The sequence below is a fragment of the Varroa jacobsoni genome, unplaced genomic scaffold (genome assembly GCF_002532875.2).
Source record: "Varroa jacobsoni isolate VJ856 unplaced genomic scaffold, vjacob_1.0 scaffold_1192, whole genome shotgun sequence".
Lineage (NCBI taxonomy): Eukaryota > Metazoa > Arthropoda > Arachnida > Mesostigmata > Varroidae > Varroa > Varroa jacobsoni.
In genome coordinates, this window is record NW_019214094.1 from 41,975 (window position 1) to 62,755 (window position 20,781).

General features: G+C 39.4%; 1 protein-coding gene and 1 long non-coding RNA gene across 4 annotated transcripts in view; one reads left to right on the forward strand and one right to left on the reverse strand.

Moving 5' to 3' along the window:
- Window positions 1-4,422, reverse strand: part of LOC111267474 (uncharacterized) — an 18,671-nt gene extending 14,249 nt beyond the window's left edge. The window contains exon 1 of the long non-coding RNA XR_002684640.2: window positions 4,353-4,422. This is a non-coding gene — a long non-coding RNA (uncharacterized LOC111267474). The remainder of the gene's footprint in view (window positions 1-4,352) is intronic.
- LOC111267471 (uncharacterized) overlaps window positions 1-20,781 on the forward strand; it is a 71,331-nt gene that overhangs the window by 40,947 nt on the left and 9,603 nt on the right. For all 3 annotated transcript variants that reach the window (XM_022845743.2, XM_022845742.2, XM_086971337.1), the window contains exons 4-7: window positions 3,950-4,089; window positions 10,922-11,131; window positions 14,604-14,941; window positions 19,771-19,916. In XM_022845743.2, the coding sequence (XP_022701478.1) occupies window positions 3,950-4,089; window positions 10,922-11,131; window positions 14,604-14,941; window positions 19,771-19,916 (834 nt within the window). The remainder of the gene's footprint in view (window positions 1-3,949; window positions 4,090-10,921; window positions 11,132-14,603; window positions 14,942-19,770; window positions 19,917-20,781) is intronic.

The window sequence follows — 20,781 nt, forward strand, 5'->3', positions numbered from 1 at the left end:
ATATATATATATATATATCAGAAGTCATTAACTGATCCGACCCCTTTATTCGTAAATAAGGAAATTTCTGCTGAATGGACCTTCTAAAGGATCGCTTAAATAAAAAAAAAAAAAAAGAACAACAAAACATCTAGCGAAACACGAAGCTTAAGTGCATACTTCTGTTTCGTCTGATTTTGATCAAACCGATATCTATCGGTAGCTCTTTTGTTACATGTAATTGTGTATGTATTATTTCCATATCTATGGATAATGCCGCTGCAGCCGTCAAGCGACGGCTGCAGCGAATGGGCCTATTATGTTAATAGGCGTGTTCGAGCTTTTAGGGGAAGCCCGCTTTGAAATCTTTTATTGAGAACATGTCAGATCATTAAGTTGAACCTGGTAAAATTGTTGCTCACCTAATTTATGGAAGCCTTTTCGCTCTTCCTAATAGCTTGAGAAGGTGTACGTTTTCCTACATCGCCAGGGTACTTAACCGGAACTGAACCATAAAGGTTTACTAGACTCTGTAATCTTTTAAGATCACTGGCGTGCTTACGACGGACTTTTTACGCGCTGTTGTTCAAGAACATGGATGTATTTCTGTAGAAAGGATCTAAATAGACTACAACACATATCATATGGAGGATGTTTATTAAGGCAGGCTTGGTACGACCGTTTGCATCGATAGACGCTAGCGGGTCCCATGAAAAAGTAAATTTACCATAGTGCGCTAGTCCTTACTATCTTATATTTAATACTATATATCTACTACTACATATCTAATCTATACGAGCTTTGTATCATAATACAACAAAATAAGGTTTCACTGAGTAAAAAGTCTCGTCGAAAAGTCTGGCTTGGAGCGACATGCGTGCAAAGGATTATAAATCGGACGTCGTACAATTATGTATTTTCGCCGTAAAGCTTTTTTTTTTTTGTTTTGACGGTGATTAAGCATTAGCGCCTGCCTATACGTTTAGAGCTACGTTATGGTTTCAACAATATTAATCATTGTTCATGCAGATAACAACGTACCATATAAGGGTTGACCTTTTTCCCCTACAGGGTCGGCTTTTTTCCATCGATGTTTCACAACCGTATTACGATGGAAGGGCTTCCAGCAAAGGTTTTTGTCCATGGCTTGACTGTATCAGTTAACACTTCTTCTCTAATTTACAACAAAGTAAAATTGATCAATTAAAGATTTGCTGTCCATATCTGGAGTCCTACATGCGTGTTTGTGCCTTGCTTATAGATGTGTTTTTCTCCTTACACTCTAATTCTAACGAATATCAACAGCGTCACATTTAGCCTTAAGTGTTCTTTCGCTTACTTTGCTTTATCCTCTCTGTAAACATGTTGGTAATCCATCATAACCTTTTTCACAAACAAGCCCTTTTGATGTTTAACAGCCGTCTTTGGTTGGCCTTGGTGGTGGCCTTTTGTCACATCATCTTTTGTACGAATTGTGCAACCGTACGTATATTTTTATACCGACCCAAGAATAAATAGTGAATTATTTTTTTTTTTTACTTTACGACCAAAAGTAGGGGTGATGTTGTTTGTTTCTATAGATAGCAGCCAATCGGTTAGTAATCTTTGTTTATTTGGTAAGTCTGCTCCTCCTTTATGACTATCAATCATAAATATTAGACGTGGACCGCACGACGACACCCCTTGATCAGTCCTAAAGTTCAATGCTGGACCTGAAATTGTTTAATTCCGATCCTCTTCTGCAATTGAATCGTTCAGGTCGCTCGTACTGATCGTTTCTAGCTCTATACTTGATTGCAGTTGTTGCTTTTAAAGTGTAAGGCTTTTTTCTATGTTTCCGTTCAGTGCTCGCCTCGAATTAAATTCGTATTCGACACTGGGCGTTCTTTCTCCATGTGACTCACCTGCGAAGTAGGATTTCTAGAAACGTATCATTGCCGGCCTCTTATTGTACGGCTTCTCGTGTACCGGTATCGTCGTTTTTTCCGTTACCTCTTGCCACCTTCTCAGCTATTTGCTACTCGATTTAAGCCTCACTTTGAATATTCTTTCCCTCTTTGTCAAATTTTGCGATCGTACGTTCAGCTCCACGAGACACTAGAAGGTATCTCAAAAGATAAACGACTACTCGCAGACCATTAAACAACAGCTGTGTGTATACACATGAGAAGAACTTCGAGGGAAGCGTATTGTTTTTAACAAATTTGTTGTTAACAAAGCTACAAACAGAAGTTCGTCACAGAAGATCAGCCGGTAAGCATGATACTTTAACGAAACTCACTAGTGCAGGTGAGAGGTAAAAAGGAACTGGGAATAAATGCGAAAAACGTATATATAGGAACAATCCCTTAGCTACAGCCTCGTTATCTATTAAACAAGAATCTACTGGCTAAATAGGGCGAAAAGACAGGTCTAGCCTTGTCATAAGAACCATTAATGACTGCTATTTTGAGAAAAAGCAAGAATGTCATTCTTAATGGTGGGCGGTCTTTCGATCGATACCGCGGTTCATGACAAACAACATGTTAATTAGGCATATACTTATATATATATATATATATATATATATATATATATGGGGCGGATTTTTATCGGAAACTGACAGAGCATCAACTAGGAGCTCCTTATTTTCCTTTTTGACCGTAATATCGGGCCATCGCTATCGGTGCTGCTGCATTTGAGCAGCATACGTGTATTTCCCGAGTGCTTCTTCCTGTTGCTAGATGGCATTATCTGATGATTATAGAGTATCAGAAGTTTTCATTATGCTGAAAATACACTTACAATTTTGAAATCGAAGATCACTCATTCAGGTATCGTCACACGGACGAAATTTCGGAAAGAAACTTTAGATTACTAAATTAGCCTTACGCAAGACCCTCTTCGAATGTAAATAACGGAAGCGTGAGAGCTGGAATTGAAGCCGACCCATCTGAGAGTGCGCGGGTGTAGATTGAGCATATCATACCTGTATATCTGGATCATATTATTAAGATTGAAAAAAATTAGGTAAATAGATTCCATATGATTGGAGCGAAGATTACGAACAAAGACCTAAAGACGCTTGCATTTTTTTGCTGTCACGCTACAAAAGTGACCCGCTCTTGCACCGAATTATGACTTGTGGTCAAAATGAATGATTACCGCAGACATTCACGTGTCACTAAACGGATGTAACTAACCTCGCGTGACATCACCCTAAAACAAAAGCTATATAGCTGCTATGTGTTTTTTTTTTGTTTGGTGTTAATAAATGCACGTACAGTTCCATAAGTTTTGGTTCGTCAATTATGGCTAACTATACGGCCGACAATTGGCTAAAGTGATGAAAAACCACCCTTTCAACAGTAGGAATTTGTAAATGGAAATGAATCATTTCCCCGTCGATGTTCGACCTCACACGGCAGAAATCACGGTGATAAAGATACCGGGCTTGAAGACAATTATCGACAAATTCTCAATGAGAATATTATTTAAATCTTAACGTGATCTCGAAATAGGCTTTCGGAGCTTTGTGCATTCGCGTATTTAAACCTTTTACAGCACCGGGATAAATAAGTTACCATATGAATGACAAAAAGCCATAGGTAGGAACAGTGCATACTTTGATTGAAGATGAAAGAAATAAGCTCACACAAACAGTTCGGAAAGTTCTCTTTGTCACGCTCCATACTGACCGAGCTCATATATATATTTTTTCAAGGGGCTACAGTTCCAGCCAGCTTGAACCTACGTGTCCTTTAATCCCACGAATCTTGTTTATAATGAATGTCATCAAGTTCGCTTATAGGTCGCCCACTTACCGGGCGTGCAACACTCACAATAATAGACGCCATGGATTTTTCAAGCTTTCTTTGAAAAATATATTTAATAAGTAAATAAGCAATTACCATCGTAGAAGTAGACACCGCTAGCGTGAAGCAAATAACAAATAACTTTTGTTCTATGCGACCACTTTTTGTGTTTTCAGGCGGGGGCGCCGGAACCATGATGGAGCAAGTGCCTGGCGAAAATGTCGTGGGGGGCGGAATCAGCTCCGGGCGCGGGCAACGATACAGCATAGACTACACAACTCTCACCGAAATGGATCGTATGCGAGTCATGCAGCAGGTGAATAGTTTACGTCAGAGACTGGTAATTGGCATAGTGATCTTTTATAAAACTAACCTAAAAATAAAAACCCTAACCCCATTCGTTTTTTGAATCTTAATTGAGTTTATGGGACAAACTACTATCACTGGAACACCTTCTTTGAGGTAATTCTAATTGAAGTAGGTGTACTAATGGTTGGGTACTCATGTTACAATGGGAGAGAATAATTTCAGCAAAAAAAGTTAGGCTTAGAATAACTTGTACTAAATGTTTTAACTTACCAAACCGATGAGACGCAGCGGAATCAACAACGACAAATAGATAAATAGATTGTGAAACGGTCATCTTGTTGCGAGTTGAAAAGTAGATCCGCGATTTTATGAGTACTGTGACCAGGATAAAGCAAATGCCGTGTCAAGGCCAATAACTTTGCCACCAGGACAAAGGTAATGCGGCGCTTTGAGCTTGCCCTGTGCGCCAAACGGTGATTGTTAGATCTAAATATCACTTACCATCATTTAATTTTAATATCATTATCGATTATTTGGTTTAAATAACCTTTCAAATCATCATATAGCTACTTAATAACACTATTAATGTTAAGATAGCTTTTCCTTTTCAAAAGAGTTAATAAGATTAAATGTTTTATTTACGGAATAGAAACTACTTCGTGATTTAGAAAATCTCTGACCGTGCGGGGCTGCAAAGAAAAATTGGTTTCAAAGCAGGATATTAATAAAAATTTATTAGCGAGGTCGTAGCCACTCAGCATTTCTCTCAACTTTGCTTGACGAAACTATGCTTCTATTGAGCTCTGAATATAGGTTCTAGAGCTATCGAAGGCAACATAATGTTATAATGAAAAATAGACTCGTGACTTAGCAGTCTACGCTAATAGGTTTATGGACAAAAGCAAGGGCACCGTGTCGTGTATGGCCGGCTCTTTTATGAGAAAACAAAAAAGCTACGAGCGATAGCTCAAGGGTCGACGATGTTATCATGCCCACCAAAATTCAATCCTTCTTATTCTATAAAAATAGATTTACACGTTTATGTGTGCGATAATAATACCAATGAAGCAAGCCGCATTGTCAGCAGTTCCTAGGTTAGATGGACTCGCTGGCTAACGTGTAGCGTTGCTAGAAAATAGAACCGTTCCTAACTCATGGAAACGTGCGCGCTGTCTTTCCGCGATGCTCGGCACAATTTTTTACAACAGTAGCGCCCACAGTTTGATATGTATGCTCAGTGTTCGTTCCGGACCTTCTGATGTTATTTACCAAGAATGATATCCAGAGCACGAAAAAGGACCTCGTAAATGAATCTACCATTCCCCTGCGCACGTTTTCACCTTAACGTTGAGCGACTGACCCATTCCATAGCGCAGCAGATCATGGTACACTACCAAACTGGACATGCCTTCCGAACGGGTCTATTTTGAGAAAATATGCAGCGATCTTTTATAGCGTTGTTTTAGTTTTGATGGCATCTACGCATACTAATAGGACAGCATTCATTGTCTTTACTTGTCTCTGAGGTTGTCACATTTCATCCGAGTACCCGCAGAATCGAAGTTTTGTACGGGGAATAGGTCCTTTGGCCAGCCGTTTCGATTAACCCTAATTATGACTATGCAAAACAAGGATCTCCCTGATAGAGTTGCCGGTAGTCGTAAAACGGCTCAAGGTCGATCGTAAAGGGGCGTACACAATGTTAGACAATTATGAACCTTAAATTAAGGTATATTAGCCAACTAACTTCTAAGGAAGCATTTGGTACTTCCAATATACCATTTATCAAAGTCGAATCAAAAACTGGGTTGCAACTAGCTGGGTTGGGATATTACCATTATTTGTCGTGTATTACTCCATTTGTTGCCTTCTTTCCTGTTAATAAATATGAATAAAAACAGATGAATTCGACGTTGCGGTTTACACGTTAAAATATGTGCGAAGAGATTTTCTCACGTTCCATTGGAACAATATTTTTTCTTCACGAAGAGTACTTTGTCGTCAATTTGCCAACAGCAATAACCGTGGCGATGATCAAAATTTGATTCAGTGTATAAATACAGTAGGACAACTTCGGCCTGATTATTGCTACGGGTTTCGATGTTCATCTACTTTTTTCCAGTAAATGCTGGAGCATGGCAGCTCACATAACAGTCGTTCGACTCATGTACAAACATACAAAAGTTATCTGCCATTATAAATCATTGTTACTATTATAAGGAAGGCGGAAAACGTTTGGTTTGAGGCTGGTCAGAAAGGTCGAACATGAAAGGTCCGTCTATTATCCTGTGGATTTCACGCGCCATAAGGATGGCATCGATGGGCCAGACACATTTCGTGAGCTCCGGCGTTGACCAAATGAATGTTCGTTATCCGTTACTACGTATCAGAAGGGAAGTGCCCGATATCACCGAGTGAATTAGCTTCGTTGAGCGAAACAACGGCCAAGTGTGAGCTACATGTTCCTCAAGGTTCGCCAGCTCATTATTTGCGAAAAAGGCTGATGTCAGTGAAGTGCTACTTCTAAGAAGTCGCAGAGAAAAGCCTCACCTGAGATTCTGCCGTCTTTTACCGCAACATTTACTGCATAAAAATCAATGGCAATGACAATCTTGCGACAACAAGCATATATATAACGTTTTTTCTGTAGCATGGCTAGGGCCATTTTGTGATAAGAATAATTCTGAACGCTTTTTGTTCTGACACTTACCCCTATAGTTCAGATCTGTAAACTTCGTTTCTCATTTGAAAATCGACCCTTGGCTTCAGCTCCCCAGATGGCGACTTTGGAAGGGAACTCCCCTTGGAAGAGCCTCTAGCGTGTGAGAGATTTGTGCCAGGCAGCGTGCGGAATATTGCCCAACTTCCGAGTTTTCACACATACCACCAGACTTGGAGGGTGTTCGTATGTATTTCTGCTAATCATACTGATTGTAATCGAAGTTCATATTTGGATTAGAGAAAGCTTCGACAGCTAAAAATTCCTTCGTAGGTTCGCATAACCTGGATCACTTAATTCCCTAGTATTTAATTGACCATAGCAAGGTCTGTCTAGCTACCTCGACCTGATTGTCCTATCCGTAACATGTCGTTTTCACTTGCATGCACAGCTTGTATTTTCTCAATCCATGTCATTATCTAGCATTATTTTGTAATGGAGCATAACCTTAATCACTAGATGAGAGTACGGCTCTAGAGTTGGAGTTGTCCTTCGACTGACAATCGCGAGGTTGGTCTCAAACGAGAGGTCGTTCCTTAAACGGCTTCTGTAAAGAGTCACTGAGAGAGCAAAGAAACATCTCACAGTTCCTAGCGAAACTTCATTTCGAGGAATTGATATTACCACTTGTTGAATCTACTCAAGGTAGCGGGATCTAGAAAAACTAATTATCGAGACGTTGCTTCTACATGTAATATAAATGTTGTCAATTGGATGACAGACGAGACGGAGCTTTGATCCCACAGCTTCTAGGTACAATGTAAGTGCATGCCTTTGAGTCATTATAGCTGCTCCTATTATCTATTTCGCACTTTTTATTTGTTTATGATTACCATATTTTACGAATAGCTGAAACTAGCGGTAATGTCCAATGCTACCACTCTGTTTACCTCGAAATCTGCACACGCTTCGTAAAGTAACAGACTCAGTGCAATGCATTTTTCCGTTTAGCGGTTGTATTCCAAGCACTAGTGTTAAACAAGTGCGGGTAGTGTTTCTTTTATCTTTCATTATTACCTTGCTACGCATTGGCTTTTTAATTTGTGTCTGCATAGTGAAACTCTCATGCTAATCCTATTCAAAAACCGCTGATAAAGTTTATTATACTAAAGCTAAAAAATGATGTTATAATCAGGGCTATAAAATACAGATCGTTAACCAAAGCCATGATCCGGAATGTTGATACCCGGCACCCTACTGTCTACTTTATACGCTCCCTAAAAAATAGATCGTCGCTGTGTTTTGAATTTATGCGGTTTGCATTACGGACCGTTGTAGCCCTACACAGAGAAGGATTAGGAAAATCAACGGCAGTCACTGCGTACCATTAAAACTGATAATTCAAATTAGCGCAAATAGTTTACATTGTGCACTTAGAATTGTGTTTATGTGTACTAGTTAGTTTTTTATTATAATAATCCAATTATCACCATACTTCGTATTAAATCCTACAGACGTTTCTACGTTTTTTTTTTTAGATAGCATTGAGAAATTCGACCATTGTCAGTAGAAGTGTGTGAAAATATTAAAACCGAATTATGTATCCTTGGCAACCTTATACAGGCAGTATCATGCAATATTTAAACTTTGGTCTCATAATTAATTTACGCTTTATACAGATACCAGCGGCGCATTCTAGCGGTCAGTCATTCCGATAGTAATGTCACGCTCAGGTAAAAGAAATTGATAAGTTAATTAATGACCCTTAATCTAATCCTTGATTATCTCCCTATTTACAAGGATCCTGTCGTCTGCTATAGTCGACACCTGGATCTACGGTTAGAGCCCACTCAGTTGTAGCGATCATTGACATAAAGTAAACTTCGTTGTTATAATTTATAGGTTTCCATGTCTTATCATTGTCGTCGTTGGGCAACTACTACCCAATGACTCTGCACCTTCCACTTGTATAAAAAATCGATCATTTAGTGAAATCTCGATTTTTATCTCGCGTCTAAATCTACCTGACAAAACGGTCAGTCAGGCAGAAATGGTGTTTGTCAACGCTATGCCTAACTTAGCGACTAAGGCTAGCTTGAAAGCTGACAGGTATACCAAGGTTAGCTTTAATTCGAGGCCGGCATCAAGGCTACCGTTCGTTCCGAGAACGAAACACTGCCATGTCACGAGCACGTCACAATAACGGACCGGAGTACCTCAATGAGAACAACTCTCAAAAATCAATGGGTTGAATATCAGTTTGCGTGGAGCCAAGACCATCATATGACTGCATTACTATAGACCGCGCTTCCGTCGATAGAACAATTCGACACTCATCAATGTTTTATCATTGTTCGTCCTTACTCCTTCGGTCTTTGTCGATTATATTTATTTAAAAAGGGTGTACTTCGAGTTTTGAGATATACGTTGGTGACGGCCAAACGGCAGAAGGGAGAACGTGATTTTACAAATGATAGGAGACAGATTGCGTACGACTCGTTTTTTTTTAGGAATCGATTACCCCTGTAAAAATATAGGCTAAAACTGAATAACCTTTAATATCGATGAATCTCAACATTTTAGTCCAGTCAAAACATCGGCGATGTAATATTACACTGCATCTGTATATATATATCAGCCTAACGTATATGTGCTTAGATGATTTTCGAAGAACAAGGTGACACCTTGAACTAGCATATGAGAAACAAACATAGGGAAAACTTGCCATTCTTGCCAAACTACCATTGCCACTTTCTTGTAATCTAAATATAAACTGTCATGTATTTGTTTACCGTTTTAAAATTCGACCTTCTATTACTAAAGTTCGACTAAAATTCGAAAAAAATCGCTCGAGGGAAATACACAAACGTGATATCTTACAGCTTCTGCTTTCTGTACAAACACACATCAGATGGAAAAGGATATGATAGTGAAACACCCGGACTAAAACTACGCATTTCTTCTGAGGTCACTTTGACCGAATGAAAATGTAAGTTTAAGCGTCCGCTAGAGCCAACAGATGGCGCCAGCATCAGGTCGGCTCATGGTATCTAACTGGAATTTTCCAAGATGATTTTTTAGACTATTGAGCGTGTTTCCTGGCCCCATCGAGCTGTTGTTGTCACAAATAGCGATTTTATACGTTCAGTCATTAAGCTCGAAAAGCTGCACTCCTCACTATTTTTGTGCTGAAAAAATAACGGTTTGCGAAGTCGAAACATATACGCAGTAAGCGTAACCGCTTGCCGCTCGTAATATAATCTCTTCAGAACTAAAGATGTCAACTTGAACGACAAACCATGTTCCGAATGGCCGCGTAGCGAACGGCAAGGAGGTGCACCCCTTAAGCAAGATGCAACGCAGATGGTCCGAAAACTCTCTTCACACACAAAAGTGACCCAGCCGTTTACATGAATCAGGAAAGATCGAAAAACACAAAAAATGAAACAAAAGAACATGGCTTTTGTCGCTTCCACAATAAATACACAAGACCGTTACCGACAATGAAAAATAGAACTCTTACTATACCCTTGAATACATACCAGAGTCTGTAAACCCCGGGCAGACCCTTAGAAGCTACGAAAGAGTACCCTTGATCAAAAAATGCACCTCTCTATGCACTGTATTGGGAAGGGAGTGTTGTACTATGAATTACTTAAACTCCATGAAAGAGTTATGGGATACGGGTATTCGTCTAAGTCACGAAACTGGCAGATAAAAACCTTGGATTGGGAAACGGTCAGACAAATTAGTATTGTTGCATGACGGTACCACATTGCACATTGCTCTGATGATCCAGTGATGCGTACATCCAATGGAAACCCTATCCCATTCGTCGCATAACCCGGGCATTGCCCCATTCGAGTATTATTTGTTTCGGTCAATAACGCATAGCCGGGAAGACAAATATTTCAAAACAGTGGCCGAGGTCCGCAAATGGGTCGCCTTCAATGACGAAGCTTTTGAATCTGCAGGTTACGTCAACTGCCATAAAAATTGGCGAAAGTCGTTGGAAGTAAAGGAGGCCATTTTGTCTAAGATGTGTCCACTTGCTCGAAAGTTACAATAAATTAAAGTGGCTAAAACAATATAAACCTTCCGTTCAAGCTCATATTTTGATTGACATAAGTACTTACATAGTTATAGTACCAGTAACCTATATAAAATATTCTATTGGCAGGGCGATGGTTGGAGTAGAAAAGGGGCCGACTTGTGGGGTACCTCAGGAACAGGCTGTCCTGCATCTCCTGGAGGCCTCCACAAGGGTCCTTCCACACGGCGACATCGTCGCTCTGCGTCCAGGGGTTCGTTTCGCCAACAACAAATGGCAAGCAGCAATCAACAACAACAGCAACAACAAAATACGGGAAAACGCGGTAATAGTCCACAGGTACGAGATGAAGCAACCGAACAATTCGATTGATTGTCTATATGATGAAAAAAAATACTAGATATGAATAATACGCAAGTACAAGGATGGATTCAGTGTCTCTTACAATCTAGGGCTTCCGATCTTCAGCGTCAAAAGCCATCGGTGAACTTTAAGTTCTTATTCACAGTAACTTATGGACTTGTCATCGATCACAGACAAGCCAGCGTAATGCGACTGATTTTCAAATATCTCGATCAGTGTAATTATTCACCTGAAAACGTATATTTATTGTAAATTATTCAAGTGCTTTTTTGGTCCGCCAGCGAAGGGATTTGCCTACTATATAAAACCTGAAGTCCACTGTGCATATGATTAGGACTACGTGCGCATTCTTTAGCTCACTGTTATAGCCATATTTAGTTGCGTTTATCCTGTAGACTGCTGAAAGCGTCATTGAAAACCCATCTAACAGTTAAGTACCTAAATGGACCAATTCTGTCGGGGCATGTCAAGTCAATCTCCAAGCTGATATTTCATCAAAATGTCTGGCATATATTTTTTTGCTTGATATTTTGTACGCTTGATGATTTTGTTACGTGTGTGCTTGGTAGTACGTAAACGTTAAGTCAGGTTGCACTCAGTGGGTTGTCTTTCTGGATAAGACCAAATGTAACAATAGAGTTTTGATTAACCTTTGCAGTCAGCTATCAATGTAATATATATATATATATATAGTTCAAACGTAGATCCATATGCTTATTATTATTTTAAAATCGTTAATTTGCATCGACGCGCCCCTCGTATATGACCGTGATTACTGTTATTACTATTATTCTGAGCCTTAATTGAAGCATGTGAGGTGCGGGTAATCATATTTTGTCTCTATCCAGGCTTTCTCTTTTTGACGCATACCCTTTAACCTAATATCTATACCTGTATCTATTCTCGTATCAGCCAGTTTCAAACTTAGAGCTGAACGCATGTCATTTAGGTGTATGTACATACATGTTTAATTTGTCGTATTCCGAAGCGATTTTATAGCGGCGTTTTCGGCTTGAACTTTAGGCTACGATACGCCAGCGTAACGGCCTCCTCCTCAACATTAACAACATAAACAATAACAATAATAATAACGCAAACACCAGAAAAGGAGCTGCAGTCAATTGTCGCTCAACATTAATAACAGCCAACAACAACAAAAGCAGAGAACAACGGCCTCTTCACACACCTCCCCATTCTCGTGCAGCAACTCCACCAGCAATACCAGGAAGATCAGTCAGCCAATATAAAGCTTGCATATCGATATATCGTTACCGACTTTTTTCCAGAAATTGCAACGTACATATGAACACTGTAGCTTACGAATCTAGGAATAATTAATCAACAAACAAGATGGATTCGCCTAGCGTATATACAGTAGCTATATATATATAAGGTTGGTGAGAAAGTTCTCGCTGGAGCCGACAGATGGCGCCAGTTTAGCTGTTCGTATTTAGATAAAATTCCCTATAGCCGTTGTTTCGACCACTGGGCGTATGCCCTGTCTTTATTGACCTGTTATCATTAGAAGTGGTGATTTGTTATGGGACTATCTGATATCGTCTTCTTCACCACTTGTGTGCTGGAAGGAGAAACAATTATTTACAAAGTCTACGGCGAACGTACAGGAAACGTTGCCACGTGCCAGTTCTAGCTCAGTCGCTTTAGAATTGAAGAGTTCAATTCAAGACAAACCACACTCTAGACCGTCGCAAGAAACGAGCGCTGACGATCTTGCAAACACAAGCTAAGCAAAACACGACACAATCGACTCAGGAACCTTCTGCAGAGGTGGGAGTGACTCACACGACGGTTGTCAATAGTCTCTATGCACTATGTGCTTTTATAAAGTGAACGAAAATTGCAACATGCTTTTTTGCATCACTTGTAGGTCAGAAAAAAAGTCCTTTCTATACACTACACAGAAGCGATACACTTCTATATCGACGATGAAAGATTGATACCTTACAGCAGTTTACGGTTCAAGATTGCATTCTACACATTGTGGGATGAGTGGCATTATGAGCTACCAAAAGCCACAAAATAGTTGTAGGAGAAAGACTTTACCCCGATCAGGTTATTCTCCTGAGCCAACACGTTGGCAGAAAAGTTACATGGTCAGGCAACGACCGACGTGATACTGCTGCTTAACAATGCTACACACAACTTCAATAACCCATCGAGCGATAACAGATTTCTAATAAGAAACTCCGCCTTACTTGGTATTCTGCTCAAGCATTGCTTCATCTGTTTATTACAAAACTTGATTAATGCAGCATAGTCAGGGAGGCAAGCACATCAGAACATAGGCCAAAATCCGCAAATAGGCCAAGGGATTGATCGCTTTTATAGACGAAGTGTTTCCTCGCGGAATATATCAGCTGCCGCGAAGATCGGTGACAGTCGTATAATGTAAAGCACGTTACTATGATTAAAATGACCACTTGTTTAAAAATTGCAATAATTCAAAAGGCTAACAAAATGACGGGAAATTTCATATATATTCATACATATATTTAGCTTGTCTGTGACGTAAAGAGAGATGTTACTGGCCAGAACTAGCATTCATGTTAGAATTAACATAGCCTGATCTAAAACACTCCCCTTCGATATATTATTTCGTCGACAAAGTATTGGCTGCTTTTCTGGCTAGATGGCTTTAAAGTCTCAGCTATCAACGTTAGTACTATTTGAAAGCTGAGATTTGTTGGCAATAAATCTACTATTATACACCGTTGGAACGCCTTGGCCCTTCAGAGAAAGGACCTTGAAGGTGAAATTTGAAATTGTTGGAAGACTAGGGTATTTACTAACTAAATTTCGTCTACTAACGACACGTAGTTCAATTTCAAAGTCCACCGATTTCTCTCCTAATATATTACATATTATAGTAAAGATAGGGATTAACAGCATGAATCCTATAAAACGGTCTGCATCCGTTCCTATATTGCATATGAGAGGATGAAACTTCTCCTTTGCAGCTCACTCTTTACATCATGCGCATGTCGAATGTCTCTAACCACTATTTATAAACTTCGATACATTCGATACTTAAGTCGTTAGGCCTTACTTCAGACGGGTCTTGTTGTTCGCGTGCTCTTGAATTCATACGTCTAGGCCCATGACTATCTCCACTGCTATTAAATATTCTAAAACACTTATTTAGCTTTAAATAATATATAGTTGTGATATGTCCACAGAACTAGATATATCTGTATTGATCTATTCTCTAGACATGGTAGGTTCTCTATGTATCTGAACACTTTATTAGAACAAAGATGTAACGGCGTATTTGCACGACTGTACATGAAATAAATGTAATCCTAGTGTCTTATCATAATTATTTCTACAAGTTAGATAGAATACATGTGTGACCAAGTATCACGTAACGATTTCTATGTCAGTGCTGTCTGTTATCTACTTTTTGCCGGCTTTGCTTTCCACATTGCAGGCATGTATTTCCTCTCCGGTCCTATCTTATCGAACCCCAATGGGAAACGCGAGTTCGCTCACTCTGAACACTTCTTCAGGTAGCCTCCTTCAGCTGCTCGATCCGACGTTAAACAATCAGCATAAGTCTCCATCTCCGGCTCATAGTCACGCCAACTCCCCGCAGAGTCTCAGTCCGTTAGGTCATCACCACAATCAGCACCGTTTAAGCGCTAGCCATACCGCGTCGCTTCACAACAACATTGTCGGCAATCAGCAACTACAGCATCACCGTTCTGTGGGTCGTTCACAGTCTGTTCGGACTGCGAAGAGACCCCAGACACTTGAAAACAGCACCAGGTACCAAAAACGTATTATTACGGATTATCACACATACATTGCATATAGTGTAACAATATGGTAGCGACTATATGATAGTGTTATTAAACGGACATTTGTACTAGAACTACGTAAGGCGGTACGGAGACTGTTCTTCAACCTAATCAAAACAAACCTGAATACTATATCGCACAGTTCAGTAGTACACGTTACATTTCTTTCGGTGTAGTGCTTATATCAACATAAGCTTAGGCATTATCATGCTAGGTTCACAACACAGTAGTTTAGATATTAATTATGCATATAGATAAATGCATTTCTATATGTATATAAGAAAATCTATTGGAAGTACTGCCAGTTTGTTGATTTATCACGTTGCTACAAATAGAATATCTCGTAATTGGGGATAATTCCCCTAGAGGGGAGGAGAGCTTGGTAAAGAACAAGTTTTCAAACAAAACCAAATAGAAGAAGCAGTATATGATTGTCGAAGAAGTACTGCCTCGATTGCGGAAGCGAGAGTATACACCTATAAAATATGTTTCATTATTTTGTCTAGTAAATGAAAATTAACTAATAGTAATAAGTCAAATAACGAAGGTTTGGAGCTCAGTATACCTGGTTTTTCAGCTTACTTAAGAACTTCACTCGTAGTCGGTAAGTTAACAGTATCTGTAAAGCTTCAATCTGCTTTTTCATTTGGTGGTTCATTCATTGGTCAAAACTGCTGGCAAAATCCTAGAAGAAGCTTGGGCTGTGGAAAACTATGAGATATTAGCAACCAGGTATCTTACCTGATAACAGATATCGATTTCTCAGTTACCTGATGATGTCCTAGCAGGTGCTTAAGATACTGACCGACGACAAACGTTATAATAGTCGTCGGACAATTGATTGTTGTAACACGCTTGTATAAGATGAAAATAGAGTAACGGATGCTTCCGAAGCTATCGGGTATTTCCAGTTTCCAATGGAATTTTTGCTTTTTTGCAAACAAATTTAGATTGATCAATGGGTATCGTAGAGAAGACCTTTTATTTGTCCTCATATAACGATATTTGCTTCTCCGGAATAACGCGGTAGTTAATAATCAACTTAGGCGGGATTATTAAAAAACTTTCGAAGTTTGTGTTCTAATAGGTACGTACAATATCATAGCTTGAACAACACCTGGCAGACCAGGTCGTGAAAATAGTTTCGGGAATACCCGATATCTTCCGATATGGAAAAAGTGTCGTAGTGGACGACTGATATTAGACATGAGTAACTTCAGTTTTTTTTTTTTTTTTTTTTGCCTAACAAAAAGGTAGCCGTTGACGAACTCGACTAATCATTTTTAAAAATTTTCTTCATTATGAAATGTGCCATTACGAATTTCATTTTCTAACGACCAGAATAACTGATAATGCGTCGGAGCAAAAGTCCGAAGTATATGGTGTGTGTAAGGAAACCTCCCATTTAAACTTTTACAAGACGGCTATCCTATTTTGCCACGCCTAACTTGGTATTTTTGTAGAGAAGGGTGACCTTGCAGAGACAAAACTTTTTTTTTTTCATGTAGATAATTTCTATTCGATAGCTTCGTTCGCCAGCCGCTTCTAGTTCCACTAAAGGTAAATCATAACCTTTTTGAAATAAAGATCTGCTATTTTTTGGAACTACCTCATCGATTGCTGTTTTATATCGACGCGGAAAAATCAATCTTCATCACTTGTAGTAGCTTTGTGAAAGGTCTGTTATTGTGGTTGCGGGTTACTCGATGCCAGACGAGTTGCAGAAAAGAAATGAGAAGCCTTTATGCTGTTCATTCAATTCAATGGCGAACACAAGGTCCAATTTTTAACTAAACCTAAGAGATTGAAAGTATCCGTCGGTAATCGTAGACTGCCGTTTATGTTACCGCTCAGGTCACGTGTCGTTACCCCTCCGAACGCAAATCATGATCGTCTTAAGATCGAAATCTGGCCTAACATTGAGCGTATGTGTCAAAGCTACCCATCCTTTTTCCTGCTTGTATCGAAATAGAATTACTACTCTTCGTCCTACGTAATACACTTGTGGAGAGATTTGCGATTGCTCGGTAATTTCCATGGTTCCCTATTGAACACAGATGATTAACTAAAGCGAAACGCGTAAGCCTAATTCTAGGCCACTCCTAAACCTTGTACAATCTTTGCCGTACACGGAACAAGTATCCCGAAGTGCTTCGGCAGCTGTTCAAGCTCGGCAAAAGACGAAAATGTACTTGTTTTTTTTTATCTGTCTGGAACTTCCATCTTTGGGGTCTAAACGACATTCAGTGTATAACCAAGCTGCCATGAACTTGCATAGGAAGGAGAGCACATTCGAATAGCGATGTAGAAGTAAATAAACACTAAAGAGACAATAAAGAGGACAAGGATTAAAATATAATTCAGTGTTTCAACTTACTGTTTATTCAAGTACGTATTGCGGTCTTAATATTTGGCAGAATTTTAACTTTACGCAGATATTCCAATGTCTATAGTCATAATGAAAAATGATAAAATGTTTTTATTTTCAAGCCAAAATCTTCGTTATTCGTGTACCACCACAAGTTGAAACTGATATTGAAAAAAAAAAAGAAGTAGACATTCTTCTGCATGCATTCGAGGCAACTTTGTTTCACTAAGTAGAATTTACGAAATTACTTCGTAAAAAAATAAATTTTTAGGGGGTAAGATTATATATTGATACCTTGTGGGTTTACTGGAAAAATAGTTCGTTTTGCTAACTTTGTCCTACATCATCGAGTTTTGGGACGTTTGACATGGATATCTCAGGTTGGTAAAAACAATGTTTTCGATTTTCAGATCTTTCCTTCTGCGTGTTTTTTCCTATGTATTCCTAGGCTGACTGTAATTTTGTCATTTGGTCAACAGGATTTATCCAACGTATTTCTGTAATGTACGCACTCTATGCGAGGAAGGCTTTAACTGAAAAGTTTTCCGAGCATGGATTGTTAGCTTTAGACGGTATCTTGAAAGCGGGAGACGCATCTCGTTTCGCTGAGACGGACCGTTTCGAAATGCTTTTGACGGAAAGTGATCTAAAAGAAGGCCATGAATTGATCAAGAAGATAGTCTGCGTTCATGCGCCTATAAGCAGCTATTCTGATTCAATGAGACTTGCTCAAAAATTAGAACGTTGAGAAGAGAATAGGACAACATGGCTTTTAGTTGACTTTCGATATTTCGTCTGGCATTGAGCAAGATACAGTGACAATGATCTACATAGAATTGTTATGCGTGACTAGAGGTCATGTGGAGCAGAGGACGAAATGGTTGGCTTTGAAAAATACGTCTAACCCCAGACCCCATCTGAAAAAGAGCCATCATTTTCGTGGGCTAGATTAATGGAGGCTTTACAAACTACGAATGAAAAATGGGTGTTCGATGCGGTTCACTATAAGAGAAATAGGCAAGTGCTAGACCCCATAGAGGAGAGATGGCTGATGCCTCCCCCTAAGTCAGTCCTCGATTTTATCTACTCACAAGTCGTAGTCTCAGATAATTTTCGATAGTGTTTGTTCCGTTTAACTTAAGATATCATTACATCGCGTTGACGCATCGAAAAAGTTACGTTTACGTGAACTAAATAATAATTGAGCATTTAAAATACAGTAAAAACGGATAGCCGAAGTGAGAACAGGCGCACAACTTAGAGGTCCTATAAGTATAGAACCACTAGTACAATGTCACTATAAGACGATAACACAATCTATAGAAGATAGCAGCTATTGTACTATAAAGGTTTTGTTTTCAGTGCCTCTTTTTGCAGGTAGTGCAGTATTTTTTGGACTAGACTGTATTCTTAGTTTCGTGATTTTTTACTACGCAAAAAAATCCTAATCTGACATTGTCTTTTCCCGATCACTGTAGTCGTTATAGACGAGTACCGCCATTCCATTCCATCAAGTTCCTCAACGACTAGAGGTCTTTACTGTTCCAGTGAAACTGGGAAATATAGCCGTCATTGTTTGGCTTATGCCGCTAATTCATCGTAGTCCATCGTAAATTACCGGTAGCATTGAACATTATCTCACTATAGCGCAATTCAGTTGTGCCTAACAATGGACTAGGCGAAATTCGTGTACGTTTTTGAGGTACCCGATGGCAGGTATATCGATCAACTTCACTAACAGGACCTGCAGGTAAAAAAATAGTTTCTTAATCGTTACTCGGCATGCACACTCGAACTCTCTATAGAAAAATTAAAACAAAAATATCTAGCCCGCTATCACCGCAGATGAAAGGTTTATTCGAGCTTGTTGATGGTATTTTTAGCATCAGTTATAACGGCTGGAGTGCGCAGGGTTGGCTACGACCATTGATTGTGCCATCCACCTATTTTGGCTAACAAGCACTCAACGTTAGATTTCTACCAAAATGGTGCATGTATCATTGTCTTTACCAGTACGCCTGGCAAGTCTCTCATATTAGAGACGACCTAGCTAGCAAGTACACTATAACTATAACGCGGTAAACTTTAGATGGCGCTTTGCGTTTTACATGTTTAATCAGAATTGAATGGAAGCTGGCCTTTTTTGTTCAGTAATGAAACGAAGCCCATTCTCGCATCGTAGAGTCCATATAAGTTCTATCCGTTTTATTGTGTTACTTTATGGAGCATATTAATCAAACATTTTCTACAACAGTGACCTATTGGATATTTCAATCTTGTTTCACGTTCCAATATGGCCAGACTCTGCCAACAGTCACAGCATAGGTTGGTCGGTACTGAAAAAGTAAATATTAAGGGGCGGTCTACTTGTAATAATGCTAATGGCCAGCCGAAGTATAAATACAGTGCCTTACGTGACTTGATTTCAGGTTCCGCCAGCGAATCGCGTCTATACCGGGCGAGCGCGGGAGTGCAGGCTGCGTAGGAGAGTGGGACTCGAGCGGGATCGAACCTGCTACCTCTGGACATCTCGGCCACGCGGCATGGAACGCATCCTCGGCGAACAGCGTTTATGGTGCATACAGATTTGGACGTCTGAAACGTTCATAAACGCAGTTTATAAATAAGCTACGATTCGCCGTTTATTGGGTTATTCATACAGAAATAACACACGATTTGACAAAAAAAAATATTACAGATTAATACCGAACGCCGCGGACCGTGTAATAGGCAAACAGACGGTTAACTACCGTGTGCCAACAACGGTAGTTTTTGCTTGGGCACTTCCACCACTCGGGGTATTTGTCAGAACCGTATTGAGGAAACGATCCATTTTGTGCTTATCTAAGCGTATTTATTTGGGTTTTTTTTGCATAGTTTGCGTATTGATATCCGTTCTAATATTTCATAGATAGACAACTTTTCATATTGAAATTTGCTCGTGCTCCACACCAGTAAAATAGTACCAAGGTATTTGTACAGCTGTGTGTATAAATCATTCGGAACAAACGTCCGTAAGATAGAGTTCCAGCAACATGGACGCTGTACATTAACAAGGTATAGATACATTAAGGTCTCCCATAACGTACGTGATGCATAGTACACACATTACTCGGGTCTTAAATTGTTTCCCGCAGACAACCTGACGTATCTTGGGAATAAGAGGATATCTTGTCAATCATGTTTTCCCTACATCTGATTACAATGGATTTTGAAAGCTTCATCTTATGCGATCATTCCGAATATGGATTTAAAATTAAAATATATATAATCAAAGAGTTTCCCGTTGTTAGTCATAAGCTATTCGAGTTTCTAAGGATCGGATTACTTTCACAAAAACTGACCAAGCGTATAAAAGCTGATTTAGCCATTTATGCTCTTCTAGTATACGAGCTTTTCGTCGACATTGATTGACGCTGGATGGTTAAAATAGATTGGAA